Source organism: Mycteria americana, chromosome 1 (assembly GCF_035582795.1).
Source record: "Mycteria americana isolate JAX WOST 10 ecotype Jacksonville Zoo and Gardens chromosome 1, USCA_MyAme_1.0, whole genome shotgun sequence".
NCBI lineage: Eukaryota > Metazoa > Chordata > Aves > Ciconiiformes > Ciconiidae > Mycteria > Mycteria americana.
This window is the reverse complement of record NC_134365.1, coordinates 1,569,557-1,582,034: the sequence shown is the minus strand read 5'-3', so window position 1 is coordinate 1,582,034 and position 12,478 is coordinate 1,569,557. Positions and strand designations below refer to the sequence as shown.

The 12,478-nt window shown below is 43.9% G+C and overlaps 1 protein-coding gene across 4 annotated transcripts; it reads right to left on the bottom strand.

Annotated features, from left to right (window-relative positions):
* Positions 1 to 6,685: 6,685 nt before the first annotated feature.
* Positions 6,686 to 10,539, bottom strand: SMKR1 (small lysine rich protein 1). 4 transcript variants are annotated; one of them, XM_075491500.1, is made up of 4 exons: positions 10,475 to 10,492; positions 9,914 to 10,027; positions 9,714 to 9,771; positions 6,686 to 7,162 (listed from the first exon to the last, which is right to left on the bottom strand). In XM_075491500.1, exons 3-4 carry the CDS (start codon positions 9,714 to 9,716, stop codon positions 6,959 to 6,961), a joined length of 207 nt encoding a protein of 68 aa, XP_075347615.1. In that variant the 5' UTR covers positions 9,717 to 9,771; positions 9,914 to 10,027; positions 10,475 to 10,492; the 3' UTR covers positions 6,686 to 6,958. The 4 variants fall into 4 exon arrangements, with proteins under 4 accessions (XP_075347615.1, XP_075347617.1, XP_075347613.1 ...); XM_075491502.1 differs by lacking the exon at positions 10,475 to 10,492 and adding an exon at positions 10,202 to 10,236; XM_075491498.1 differs by lacking the exon at positions 9,714 to 9,771 and having other exon boundaries at positions 9,942 to 10,027; positions 10,475 to 10,539.
* Positions 10,540 to 12,478: the final 1,939 nt, after the last annotated feature.

The window sequence follows — 12,478 nt, the reverse complement described above, 5'->3', positions numbered from 1 at the left end:
ACAAGAATAACAGGTTTAAAAAATGTAACATAGGAATGAAAGGCTGAAAGTAGTGCACTTTCTTGCCCTAAAGAGCTGAAAGGAAGGAATTTTAAGAGAAAGGAGACGTAACAATCCTCACTTTATGAAAGATCATTGTAAAGACAGTGATGAACTGTGGGTTACTACTACTGCTAAGCTCAGGACTAGCATAGCTCTACTACGTGTAGGCATGGGAACAGTCCTGGAACTGCCTGAGAGCTGAATGACCCTGGGACATTTCAAGAGACACCGAGAAGCTCGCCAGAGACGCCCCCAGGAGGTCACCAGTCTGAAATCTCACAAATTATTAAAATTACTTTGATCTCCTCTTCCAAGTAAGCTTGCAATGCCAGGTTGTGAAGAATTGTTAAGACCTGCCAAAGCATTGCGACAGACCCCAACTGTGGTTCTAGGCAAGAAAAGCAAAGTATCAACTGCCAGTGTAAGAGCTTGAAAAGTTTCCTATTCCACTATCTGCTTTCTGGTGATGGCAACAGAAATTATGCAAGGCACATGCATAAGACAATGGAAAAGGATGAGGAATCAATAAAAGCATGTACACTTCAAGAAAACAGAGCTACTCCTTGGACGGTTCCCAAAGGGCAAGCTATAATTATCAGGTACTCCCAAAACATTATATCTATTTTCAGAAGGTGCCAGGCTTCCTGGATAAAGTATCTCAGGAGCCAAAACAACAGGTGACAGAAGAAGGACTCTTGCTTTCAAGGACACCATTTCAGGCCATATCATTTGAGATGAGTTGGACGCCATGGCAAGCTCAACGGTTATTACTGGAATAAGACGAAGAACCTCATGCTTAGAAAGCTCCGATATACCCCAGCAGAAGATGCCTGTTTCACTAGGTCTGGGTGCTTCAGCTTTAAATAATAAATAAAGCCTTACTTACCTTGAAGAACTGAAGCACAAGGTGAGATTACAAAATTGAGATCACTAGAGGAGGCAATACTATCAATAGTATTAGAAAAAGCAGTGGTTTCATAAGGGTTGGCATTTTATTCCTTTCATTTCTTCAAGCATTGGGTTGTTGCCAATAAGCAGATTGCAAGTCACGTCAGAAGCTTTAAACCAACCATAACTCTCCTTATGAAGCTCTCTTATGAAGTAACTGATGTTGCAAGATAATTCACTTTCCATAGAAAGGTCAAATTAAGAAAACTAGGAACATGACATCATTCATCTACGTCACTTGTGATCCAGCCTTCACTTCTGCTGTCTTAGGGGCTTGATAAAATCTGCTTACAACCCAATCAAACTCTACAGACATGAAATAGATATCCTCAACAGAGGAGGCCCCTCCCCTTCTCTGATGAAAAAAAATCCATCTTATGCATGCAAAGCATTCCCACTTGCTCCTCCACAACCATCTCCAGTGAAGGATACGTTAAATCAAGGATGGGAAGCTCCCAGAATCATCAAAACCAAATGTCACAAAACGGAAATTATCTCCATACATAAACATATTATGGTTTCAAGAAGGTCGATTGAGCTACATAACATTTGTATGAAAATGCCATGAAAAGAAACCCACAGAAGCTATCACAGACAACGTTTTGTGTAAATGAGAAGGGCGCCAGATCATTCCTGCTATGCAATGAGCAATCCAAGTAGTTGTAACTGTGTATTCAACATGCAGAATGCTATATCATGTACTACGGTAGTACGTCCATCAGATCAGATGAGGATTTGGGGGCAGATTTATTCTACAAACGTTTTTTTCAGACCAAGGGAGGTCAAAAAAGTCATAAATAGTACATTAATTTTTCCAGGAATTAAATACTTTAAGGAATGAGCAGTTTGCCATAAATGGGAAAAAGAAACATCAGACTTTTTGGTCCAGAAGCGGTCATGCCTCACATGCTGTTTCCCATCTCCTTTTTATCTATAAGGAGATCCCAGCATGACTAGCTCAGGCAGAGATAGCTGTGCTATAGACATGCAAAGCAAGGTGAGATGACCCATGTTTAAAGTCTCTTTGAAGTGTGTTGACCATATTGCCACTGAGAAAACTCAAGAAAAAAACAGCTGCAATAATTATTTTAACTAATTGCTTAACCAATACAACTTGTAATTCAAACATCAGTTTTGAAGCTTCCAGTTTAACATCTCAGTATGCATGGAGAACCCTTCTCCCAGGCTGGTTATCTTCGTACTTCACAGAACAGGCACTTCCTATTAAATGATGTGGAAAAAGTGCCCCCAAGAGATGTATGGCCTATTTGAATCACCTTGCGAGAGGAAAAGATTTTCTGAAGTTAAATGTAATTTTCAACTTGCACTAAACAGCATTAAGTATTTTTGCTTTCTTCATGTAACCTGTGCACTCTGGTCTACCTGCTAACATTAAAAAAGGGCTTCCTTTTAGATTGTAGGAGCACTTGGCCTGTCGCTCGCAATTTCAGCTATTAAAAATACTCTAACATTCAGCAGTAATTGCAGGTGAACTTTTAAAGCATTTGGTTCAAGAATTTTCACCAAAGAGCAAACTGCTCCCTTCATGACATACAATCACGACCATTCCAAAGAAGCCGTTGTAACCATGTGTTGCATTAAATATTTTCCTCATTTTTCTTAAACGTTTCTCTCTTTTAGTGCCAATTACAGCTAGAAGACAATTGGGAGAAATGCTGATACTAACCCATCTTTTTTGCATAAAAAAGATTTCACAGAGTTTACTTGAGCTTAGTCCTGAATAGATCACACCTTAACAGTAAATTTAAAAAAATCCCTTTTGGTTATGTTTCTTCTGAAGTCATATAGCAATAACCTAGAAGGCACACTGCAGACTAAATATTTCTTACCTTTAACAAAATTATGTGCAGCCTAAACCAAAAAAGTCAAGGAAAAAGGTATTTTCTCCCCAGGATTCTCTTATGACTAACCTATGGTCTAAGGCTGTCGGGGTGGGAAGGCCCTGTAAGTTTCCTCTAAGGGGACATCAAAAGCATCTGCAAGAAGCAGGACTCCTGAATTCACTGAATACCTCCAGAAAACTACCAGTAACTGGGTAATTATATAGTGGATAATGCACTAGGGTGTAACAAAACCATCCCAGTATCTGTAATGGAAGACATCGATACTTGCAGATGTCACGGTACCTAGACAGCACATCTCAGAGAGCAACCATTTCTGTAAGTTCTAATCTTTTGTTCCTTCTGGTCTTTTGTACGACAATTACTAGCAAAAGAGAGAAAAAAAAATGACTTGTGCCTTTTTGTATCATAAACAGAAAGCTTGAAAGACAGAGGCTTATAAAAAAGGCAGTAAAATTGGACTCTCTTTGTTCCTGGAGGACATCTGAAATGGCAGTGGGGAACCAAGACAGTGAAAAATGAGCAAATGAGACCGGAGTTATCCTACTGAAAACTTTATTTTATTTACTTCTGCTGACACTATTTAGTGACAACATCTAAGATGCCTTTGGGATGAAAGTTTTTCTTTAAAAATTCACCGTAGTAACCTCTTCATTATGGAGATACCATTTATGAGCAAAAGACTCCTCAGCTGTCCTCCCCTGAAGATGGGAAATAACAGCCAGGGCATTTCTTAAAATGAGAAATGAGACCAAAGGATACATGCCACTTCTTAAGCCTTTCTTATGTATCCTAAAAATCCACAACGCTTTTCTTAATGTGAAAATAATGTGCTAGGAGATACCAGGCAATATAGAAACGCTGACTGAAGGAAAGAGTCAAGAAGGGAAGCTGCTCACATACAGCTTGAAATATTCTAATACCAAATGTGATGAATAATATCTTTTTTTAAACTTTATATATATATAGCTATCACTCGCATCACATAATAGTCCTATGACTCTCCCCTCCCCACGGCTGTGCCCCACCCACAAACATGCACATCAACATCCAGTGTATTTTTAACAGCAGGGCTTCGGTACACAACTTTCTACAGGAAATGTTAACCTCACGTACCCAAAGCAGCACAGTGTGCACAACTGCTTGGTAACAGCCAAACGAAGGGAGCCCCAATACTAGAAAAATGTAACTCCCTGCAAGAGATGACGCACATAACGCCACGAAGTTCCCTTGCGCTGTGCCCATAAAGAAAAGGGCCTCTCCAGCTTGCAGTTTCCTCTCAAAAGATTCTTTGCAGATTTGAGTAGAACAGGCTTTATTCATCATAAACTCAGCTTGTAAGTTCTGCAGCCCAGCAGGCAGAAAAGCCCGTCACAGAATCAAACTCTTACAGGTTGTGATAAAACAGAAATATCTGCAAGTGTCATCCTGCAGCAGTGGACTCCCTGTAAAGTCATGTCCACTTGAGCCAAAGACTCTCCCTTAGAAGTCAGCAGCACAGCCTGCGGCGCTCTGAAGCAACACATTCAAATGAAGAATCAAGCCATTTGAAGTCCAAACTTTTCTTTAGAGATGTCTGTTGGTCTTTATTAAACACCAGGGAGCCTGAATTACATGCAAAATTGAAATGGATCGAGGCGTGAGAGAGGTAAAAGGGAAAAAGGAAAAAAAAAGTTTAATTTTTCAGTTTGGGATGGTTGGAAGGGTTTTCTCATCTGTTGTCAAAGAAATGAATGGCAACTTTTCAGATACCCTAGAAAGCAGAGTCTTTGTCCTTTGCACTTCGCTGGTCACCATCTGGTGTGCTCAATTGCATTGTGCAGAAATTGGATTTTTTTTTTTTTTTTAAAGAGAAAACATATAATGATATTTCACTATTTGTTCCAGTAATTTTTGCATACTAAAACTTTGCTTTGGAGTCTTTAAATCATTGTAGCTCCAGTCTATCACAGATGTAAAAATGGCTTTGCTTACTTGTAATTGTCATATTGGATCAGACCACTTGCCTGTCGTGTGGCACGCTGTCTCCCACGCTGGTCAGATAACAGCTGCTTCAGAGGAAACTGTGCACGATGCTGCAATAGGTAGCTGGGGAATAAGTTGCCCAGAAGGAAGTTCGTTCCCCAAACACCTGCTCTGTGTGCAATTGCTGTTCAAATGGGTTCTTCCTCTTGGCAAATTGTGCTGCTCTTCAACTTCTCCTGTGAACTGACCCTGGGACCCAAACTGACAGTGATGGTGGGGGGCTGCCCCATGATGTTAAGCAGTTCCTACCTCAGTGCTTGGAAACATCTGTCCCTTAAAGCTCTGTGTAGTAAATATATCATACAAAAAGGGTGTTGTGTTTGTTTTTTTTTTTTAAACGTTTAGCTCGAGATGCTAAATACAGAGGTCGCAAGAGATCTCTTGCTTTAGAACGCTGATACTTGGAGGAAATAGTTGCAAGTATATGCTGTGACTGGAGACTTCCTGGTGGGTGATGGGGAAGCAAGAACATGAGTAAATGCTGAGGAAGACACGTTGATGCACAACATAGAACAAACTGGTACTGCAGACCACATCTCTGATTCAGCAGAACATGCCAACTGCAGACTAATTAGCAAGGTAACAGGATACCCAACATGATTTTGACATGTAGATGAAACAAATTCAGTGGAGTAGTGCAGTAGCCTACATAACAACAGTGGTTAGCCTACAAGCAGTGCCACAAAACTATGATTTTACCCAGTCAAGACCTTTTCACAGAGGGAACGTTTTAAGCTGGTGAAACAGCATAAGGCTTTACAGGCCTTTATCAGTTTGGGTCGATCACGTTATAATTGACTGTTCTGTTATCCGTAACATAAAGTTACCTGGAAGTCAGAAAGGTGCTGCACCTCCTCCTGCAGTTAAGTCAATCAGAAATGGCCTTGAGAGCCAGCTCACTGCTCTGCCAGATCAGCACTGCAGATGTTCAGCCCTGAGAAACGAACTGAAATTCTGATGTGATACTTCCTGTGCATGTCACAGTGCCACTTGGTGTCAAGAGCTGTCTTGCATGCTCACAGTCCCTCGGGTATCCTAGAGAACTGGGACGTAGTAGCTCTAGCCCATTGCAGATTCTCTTTTTCCCATCTCTTTCTCCAAGATTCCAGCCCTTTTGTATTCCTTCCCATCTTTCCACAGCCTGCATCAGTTCAGGACACATCCTCACCCCTCCCAGTTACTCTACTGCATCCTGCCAGTTGTAAGAATCTGGGAGAGATGTACAGCTTTGCTTGACGTGCTGCTTCACAATTTACCAAGGGCTGCGTTAAACATATGTAGCGGAAATGGGGCGAAACAACTCTGAACCGTAACACAAAGCTTGTGGTCTCTAGCCAGGATGTTTGCACTAAGACCAATTACTCTAAGGGGAGACCTGGGGGTGGGGTGGGGTGTCATCGTCACCTCTAACTGTGTAACACAGCATCACTGGCAACAGCTAAGCTAGATCTCCAGATTTTCACTACAGCCGAAGGAGAGCTGGTGGTACATTCGCTGGAGCTTCAAGTACTGCTTATCTGATCAGATGTAGCCATTTCCTTTAGAAGGAGGTGAATCACCCAGATGTGCAGATGGCATCGCATGGCTCTGTTGACCCAGAGCAGGAGCACTGGGTGAGTCTCACACAGATAAGCTGATGTTATAGAAATCATACTTAGCACTGTCAACCTTACCATGGTATCCACTTTCTGAGCTCAAGTTTCCACCAGTGCTGGTTAAACCAGCTGGAGGTACACCAACGCTATTGGGGAACATGTCCCATCTGTAAAAGAATGGCAGTGGTATGGGTAAGGCAAACCCCGCGACAAACCCTTCAGACCGCTGAGATGCAATGCTTTATTCCACACAGAACTGGAGGGCGAAGGGCCACAGCTGAAATTACAATGGCACAGTGTCACTTACCATTTGTCACTCTAGGCTTGAGCTATAATAAGAGTGTCTTTGTACAGACACAGCAGTGATTATGGCAAAATATTTGAGCTAACCACTGGAGAGGTCAGTACAAGTCTAATCTGCAAAAAAGTCTCTTCTTCACTGGGGAGCTTGGTTTTCACTGCGTCCTTTGCTTTCCAGCCACCTGGTTACTTTCCTTTCTTCCCCTTCTTTTTGGGGGAGCCAGGCCAGGGAAAGCCCCGGAACTCCAAGCAGGCGGGGGCATTGTGGCAGATGTAGTAAGCGTTGAGCATGGCAGCTGGGCTGAGGATATCCACTTCCTTCACCACCTTCTTTGCTTTCTTTTTGGATCTTTTGCCTTTGCCACGCTTGGGTTTGCTACTTTTAACTGCCTGCAGAGAGAAAATGACCACAAAACCACTCAGTTAGTCCTGTGTCTTCATGGTCTCACTTCTGGGTAGAGGATCCCAAGACATCCCAGAACAGCTGTTTCATTGCATCTTAGTCCTGGCTCGCAGTATTAGCTCAGAGCCCCTCATCACAGACTCCTGTACTTTGTTGTGATTTTATATACGGGCTCACAAGCATTAATACACTTCCACCAAATGCATATTTGCTCTATAGGCTGTAAGGATCTTTAAAGTCATCAGAGCTAATTAGTGTTCCCCTGTGCTTCTCTCTGGCTAAAAAAGGTTTGTGCACAATGGAAACCATACATTCTTTTAAATTGATTTTTTAATTAATGCATTACGATAACAATCCTAAAGTAAACTAAGCCTATGTTGTGTGTTCATCCACTACTGTGTGTCTGCTTGTGATTCTGGATCATAAACCAGAAAAGCAGGTCTCCGTCTACAGCTGTGGCCTTTTCAAGGCTCGGTGATAGAGTTGCTCTTCTACCATTAGCAGCAACACAAATCTAAACAGCAGCTCTGCCATTCTGTGTGTAGGAAGGAGGTGTTGACAAGACTCACCCAAGCCCTAGAGCAGGCCAAAAAAATACTGTTAACTCCAGCTGACTGGCGCTGGTGCCTGGACACCCAGCCTCTTGCCTCTGAGAGGGATTTGCCAGAGTCTGAGTCACTCCCTGGATTGTTTTCTCACCCATCCTGGCCACTCCTCGCAACAAGCCTGGAGCGTGTCTGCATGGAAGACGCTGCCTCCAGGTAGTGAGCAACAGAAACCGGGTCAGGGACCCGGACGGATCTCTCATTGCTGCTGTGTAGGCAGGAAAATGGTGATGGCAACACAGAGCCAGAAGGTGGGCAGTGTCGCAGGAACGTCGAGGATGGAGCAACAGCTAGTCCCAGAGAAAAGGCTGAACAGGAGTATTTACACATCGTGACTGAAAGCATCTGATCTCTGGTCCGATGTCAAGAGCACTTTCACTACACACCGAGTCACTTTATGCATCTGCCCATCTATTTCTGTTATTTGCCTAGTTTTGCCCACTGTAATTAAATGGATCCAAGCACTTCATTAGAAAGAATAAGCACAGATACAGCCAGAAAGGCCACATGTAACTATCAGTTGGGCATAAACTAGGGGAAGGCAGTATACATAGCGTATTTTTCATGGTATCAATTCTAAAGAGTCCCTTTACAGCTCAGTACTGTTAAGTGCAAAAGAGACAAGCATCTGTGCTCTGAGGTATGAGAACACAGTCAGGGGTACAATCCTCAGAATCAGCCAAGACCACAATGTGAAGGAATATGTATGGGTAAAGGAAGGAGAAAAAAAAAACCAAACTCAAGAGTTCTATATAAAACACACAGAACCACTATCCACAGAAGGAAAAAAGCCAGACAGAAAATGCAGCTGATGGCAGGTTGTTTCTTAAACCTTCAGTCATGCAGACTGCAAACTACTTGAACTCAGGCATATATTAGAGAAGGCGACAAGCCTTCTTTGCAGACATTAATTGGATAGAATTTATTCAATACTTCACGTGCTGGAATGTGCACACTTCACAGAGTAGATGCTTATGTCAGATTTTTCAGCCAGTCACCTGAATCACACTCCCTGTTTACACACTCCCAGCAGGGTCACTGGTGGATTTTGTGAGCACAGTTAGGTTCCTGGTCAGAATTTGGCCTGTAGCTGATCTTTCAAAATAAAAAAAGGTGCTTAACAGGTAAGGGCAAACTGTTGCCATAAGTCTGCAGTGAGAACCAGGGAACGCCTTTTGTCTAGAGCAGCCTCACTGCTCCTGCTGTCCATCTGCAGTGGATACCTCTGACCTCTGGGCTTTAAATGTTCTCAATCATTGTCAGCAGCTGTCTTGTCTTCTGTTTCCTGTCTCTCATGAAACGTGGCATTGATAAGCTGCAGCCTGCAGTCAGCTCACACATTCGAGCACAACCTAGAGCAGGGGTTCCCGAAGCGTGGGAAGCTAACAAGCTACAGCACAGCATCGCAAATGCTGTCAGAAGTAACACCTTATGCGTGTACGTGCACATACGGCAGTGCCAGAGCCAATGCTTGGCACACCAGCTGACGACCCCGGGATTTCTTATGGATTTATCAGGCAACCAGAGGACACGTGATGCTGAACAGAGCGCAGTTCTTTTTTGGCATGTAGAGGCAGGACTCGCACGCATCAGACTTCCTACCCTGATCTCTTGTGAGTTTTTAAACTACAGCCCAGCGTGACATCTGAACACTCTTCAAAAGTACTGGGAAATCCATGTTTGTGCAGCATTTTCATTCACCTACGAGCAATAAGATTTGAGGCTTTATAGGATGTGTGCAAAATTTTACAGCCTGTAGCCAAGAACAACAAGAAAAGCTAAAAATCAGAATCAGGTGCATACTTGCACACAAAGTGAATTCAGGCAGGCCAGTTTATGTCCTGCAGCCTTGGGAAGGCATCTTTTGGCTATTAACTCCATTTCTTTAAAAAAGCGGTATCGATACTCTTCAGAAGAATCAAACCTGTATTACCATGGCTATGTCCTTTTACTGAGCGGAGGGACTCTACATCAAGCCCTGAAGATGGACCCTGCAACACACAATCACGCAGTGGGTTACATGCTGTGCAAAGCACTAGTATAATTCCCCCCTAAACTTTAAAGTTAAAGGGGAAAAAGAAAAAAAATAGTTAACATTAGGCCCTTGCAAAAACAGGTTGAGGTGTGTCATACCTAAAAGCATTTCTTTGCAGAGAATCACCTGTGAAGTCATCTAGTAACTGCCAGATTCCAGGACTCTGAGCTTTTCAGCAAAGCCTTTGAGATTTTTCCTCTAATGATGCAAGACTAGACAGGGAAACAAGGAGAGCCTGAACCTCAACTTGGTGCCAGCGACCTGGAAAAGGCACTTGCCGAGCCCTGAGCCCACAGCAGCACTGCCGGACTGCTCCAGGCCCACCTCACCCACCGAGCCCCATCCCTGCTTGCAGGACACCCCTTGTAGCACAGGCAGGACCTTACCTCCCTGTCTCCACAGCACGGGCTGAAGAAACGAAGTTGTGGAGAGCTTCCCCCACACCCCCCGCGTGAAAAGAAAACGAGTTCTCCACAGCCTTTCCCCCACCGGGTAAGAGGCGCCCGTCCCGCAGAGACACAGCGTTCCAGAAATAAAAAAGCAACGCTTAAGCGCAGCTCGCCGGAGCCCCTGCTCTGCCTGCGGCGGGCCCGATCCCGGGCCCGGTCCCAACCTCCCCTCACGGCCGCCGCTGCCAGGCGCGGTCTCCCCTCATTTACCTCCCGCGTCGCGTTGCCATGGCACCCACCCCCGTCTCCCCAGCCCACGCATGCGCAGTGGAAGGCGGGAAAGCCGGGAGGGGCGGGGGCGGCCACTGACGGTCGCAACGGCCGCCTCAGGAAAAGGGCGGGAAAAGCTTTTCCGGGGTTGAGGGGAGCTGCCGCCGCCGTCCCGCCCTCCGCGCTCGGAGGGAGCCGGGTGAGAAACAAAGCACAAAGGGGTCTACCACAGCCAAAAGTACCAGAGAAAGGTCATAAGGAGGAAAAAAAAACAAAACCCACAACAACTTACAGCTGAGAGGAGGAGGGAAGGAAGTTGTGCTTTTCAAAAGTTATGGGAAAGAGTGGCGTTTGGTAGACTATTAAGTTAATTTTCACGTTTTTGTGGGCAAAAAGCCTCGAGTTGGGAGATGTTATGCCTCGGCTTCCTGCCTCTGCTGGGGGAGGCGCGGCCCACGCCTTCATCCTCTCTGATACTGTGGTGTGAAAACGGGGACGGGATGTATCTCTTTGATTCACCAGCTGACCCAGCGTCCTTTACCACAGAAACATTTTTAAAAACAGCCTCTGCTTTTGGCTGCTTTGAGAGCCACAGTTTTGCGCAGCAGGCACCGAAAACTATGTGTAATAGAATTCGGGTGTTTTAAAGAAATCCCCATACAGTGGTTAAAATTAAGGTGAGGTCTGAGACCCAGCGAAGCGATAGCGGTGGAGGGGTTGGAGGGAGGAACAGGCAGCTGAAGGGTTCATTTCAGTGCTGTGCACCTTCTTTAGACACAACAGTTTTTTTCACAGCCAGGGTACTAATGCTCGTAAATACCCTTTTTTTTTAAACTTTGGAGAAAGGATAGGAGACAGGTGTCTTCTGCATCCCTCAGCACCAGGCTTTCACTTGCAAAGTGCTAAAAATCAAAACTCACAAGTGAAAAATATCAGTAAGAGCTGAATTGCCTCAGAAAAAAATAGCTCAAAATTATACTATTGCCAAACCCCAGCACATCAATGAGTCTGCCTAGATCATGGATTTATATTTATCTCAAACATTAACCTCTCTAAATCTGCCCTCTGGTATGTAAGCCCATAGGATGCACTTTATCATATTTTAAAGCTCTTCTTCCAAATTTTGACAGGTAGGAGCTTGGAGTGTTTTTGATTTTAGTGAGGTTTCCTAAGGAAACGGGGCTGGCACTGGCACACGGGTTGCCCATCAGCCCGTCTGCAATAACTTCTGAGCTGGTTGGCTGATTCCAACCAATATTGACACAGAAGTACAAGTTCAAATACATGAATTCCCTCTGCATTTCATGAAAATCATCAGCTGCACAGAGTGTGGGAGAGAGACACTATTAATGTCTCTGTTGAGGAAATGTTAACCCAGCTCAGCCTGTCTCTGGGCTGTCTGGCAGGGGCATGTACTGTCATTGCAGTGAGGAGGACAGAGTGGTATTTCAGGGCAGTGGGACATGAACCTGTAGGAAGACAGCTTTGTTTCAGAACGATTAATTTTAACAAAAACAATGATTCTTTTTATTTTGGGAGCTGGAGCCTATAAAACACATTTCATGTATCAGAAAGGCTCATCATTTTAATGCAATGGTAAGTACTGAAGACCAACGTATAATTTCTTTTTTTAAAAAGCACTTTTGGGAATAGAGGTGCTTTTACTTTTTAATTTGCCTATTGGACATAACAGCTGTCCAGCCTTTGTTTTCTCCCCTGATGTGAAGTTTGTACATATTATAGTCTGCTCTGTACAGACATTTAAATAAATCAGCACTGGAAGGGACTGTGGGTAGAGGATTGTAAATCTGATTCACAAAAATATCCAACCATCTTTCCTGCTCTTCCTGGAAGCTACAGAGATTGTTGGGTTTATTACAAACACAAATTTCCATCTCATGGAATTATAATGATTAACAAGCATTCACCTGTTGCTTTGGACGCTGTGAAGTGATGTGGTGGTTAGAAGGTATGTGGACTCTGTAAAGGAGCTTTTTCAATACT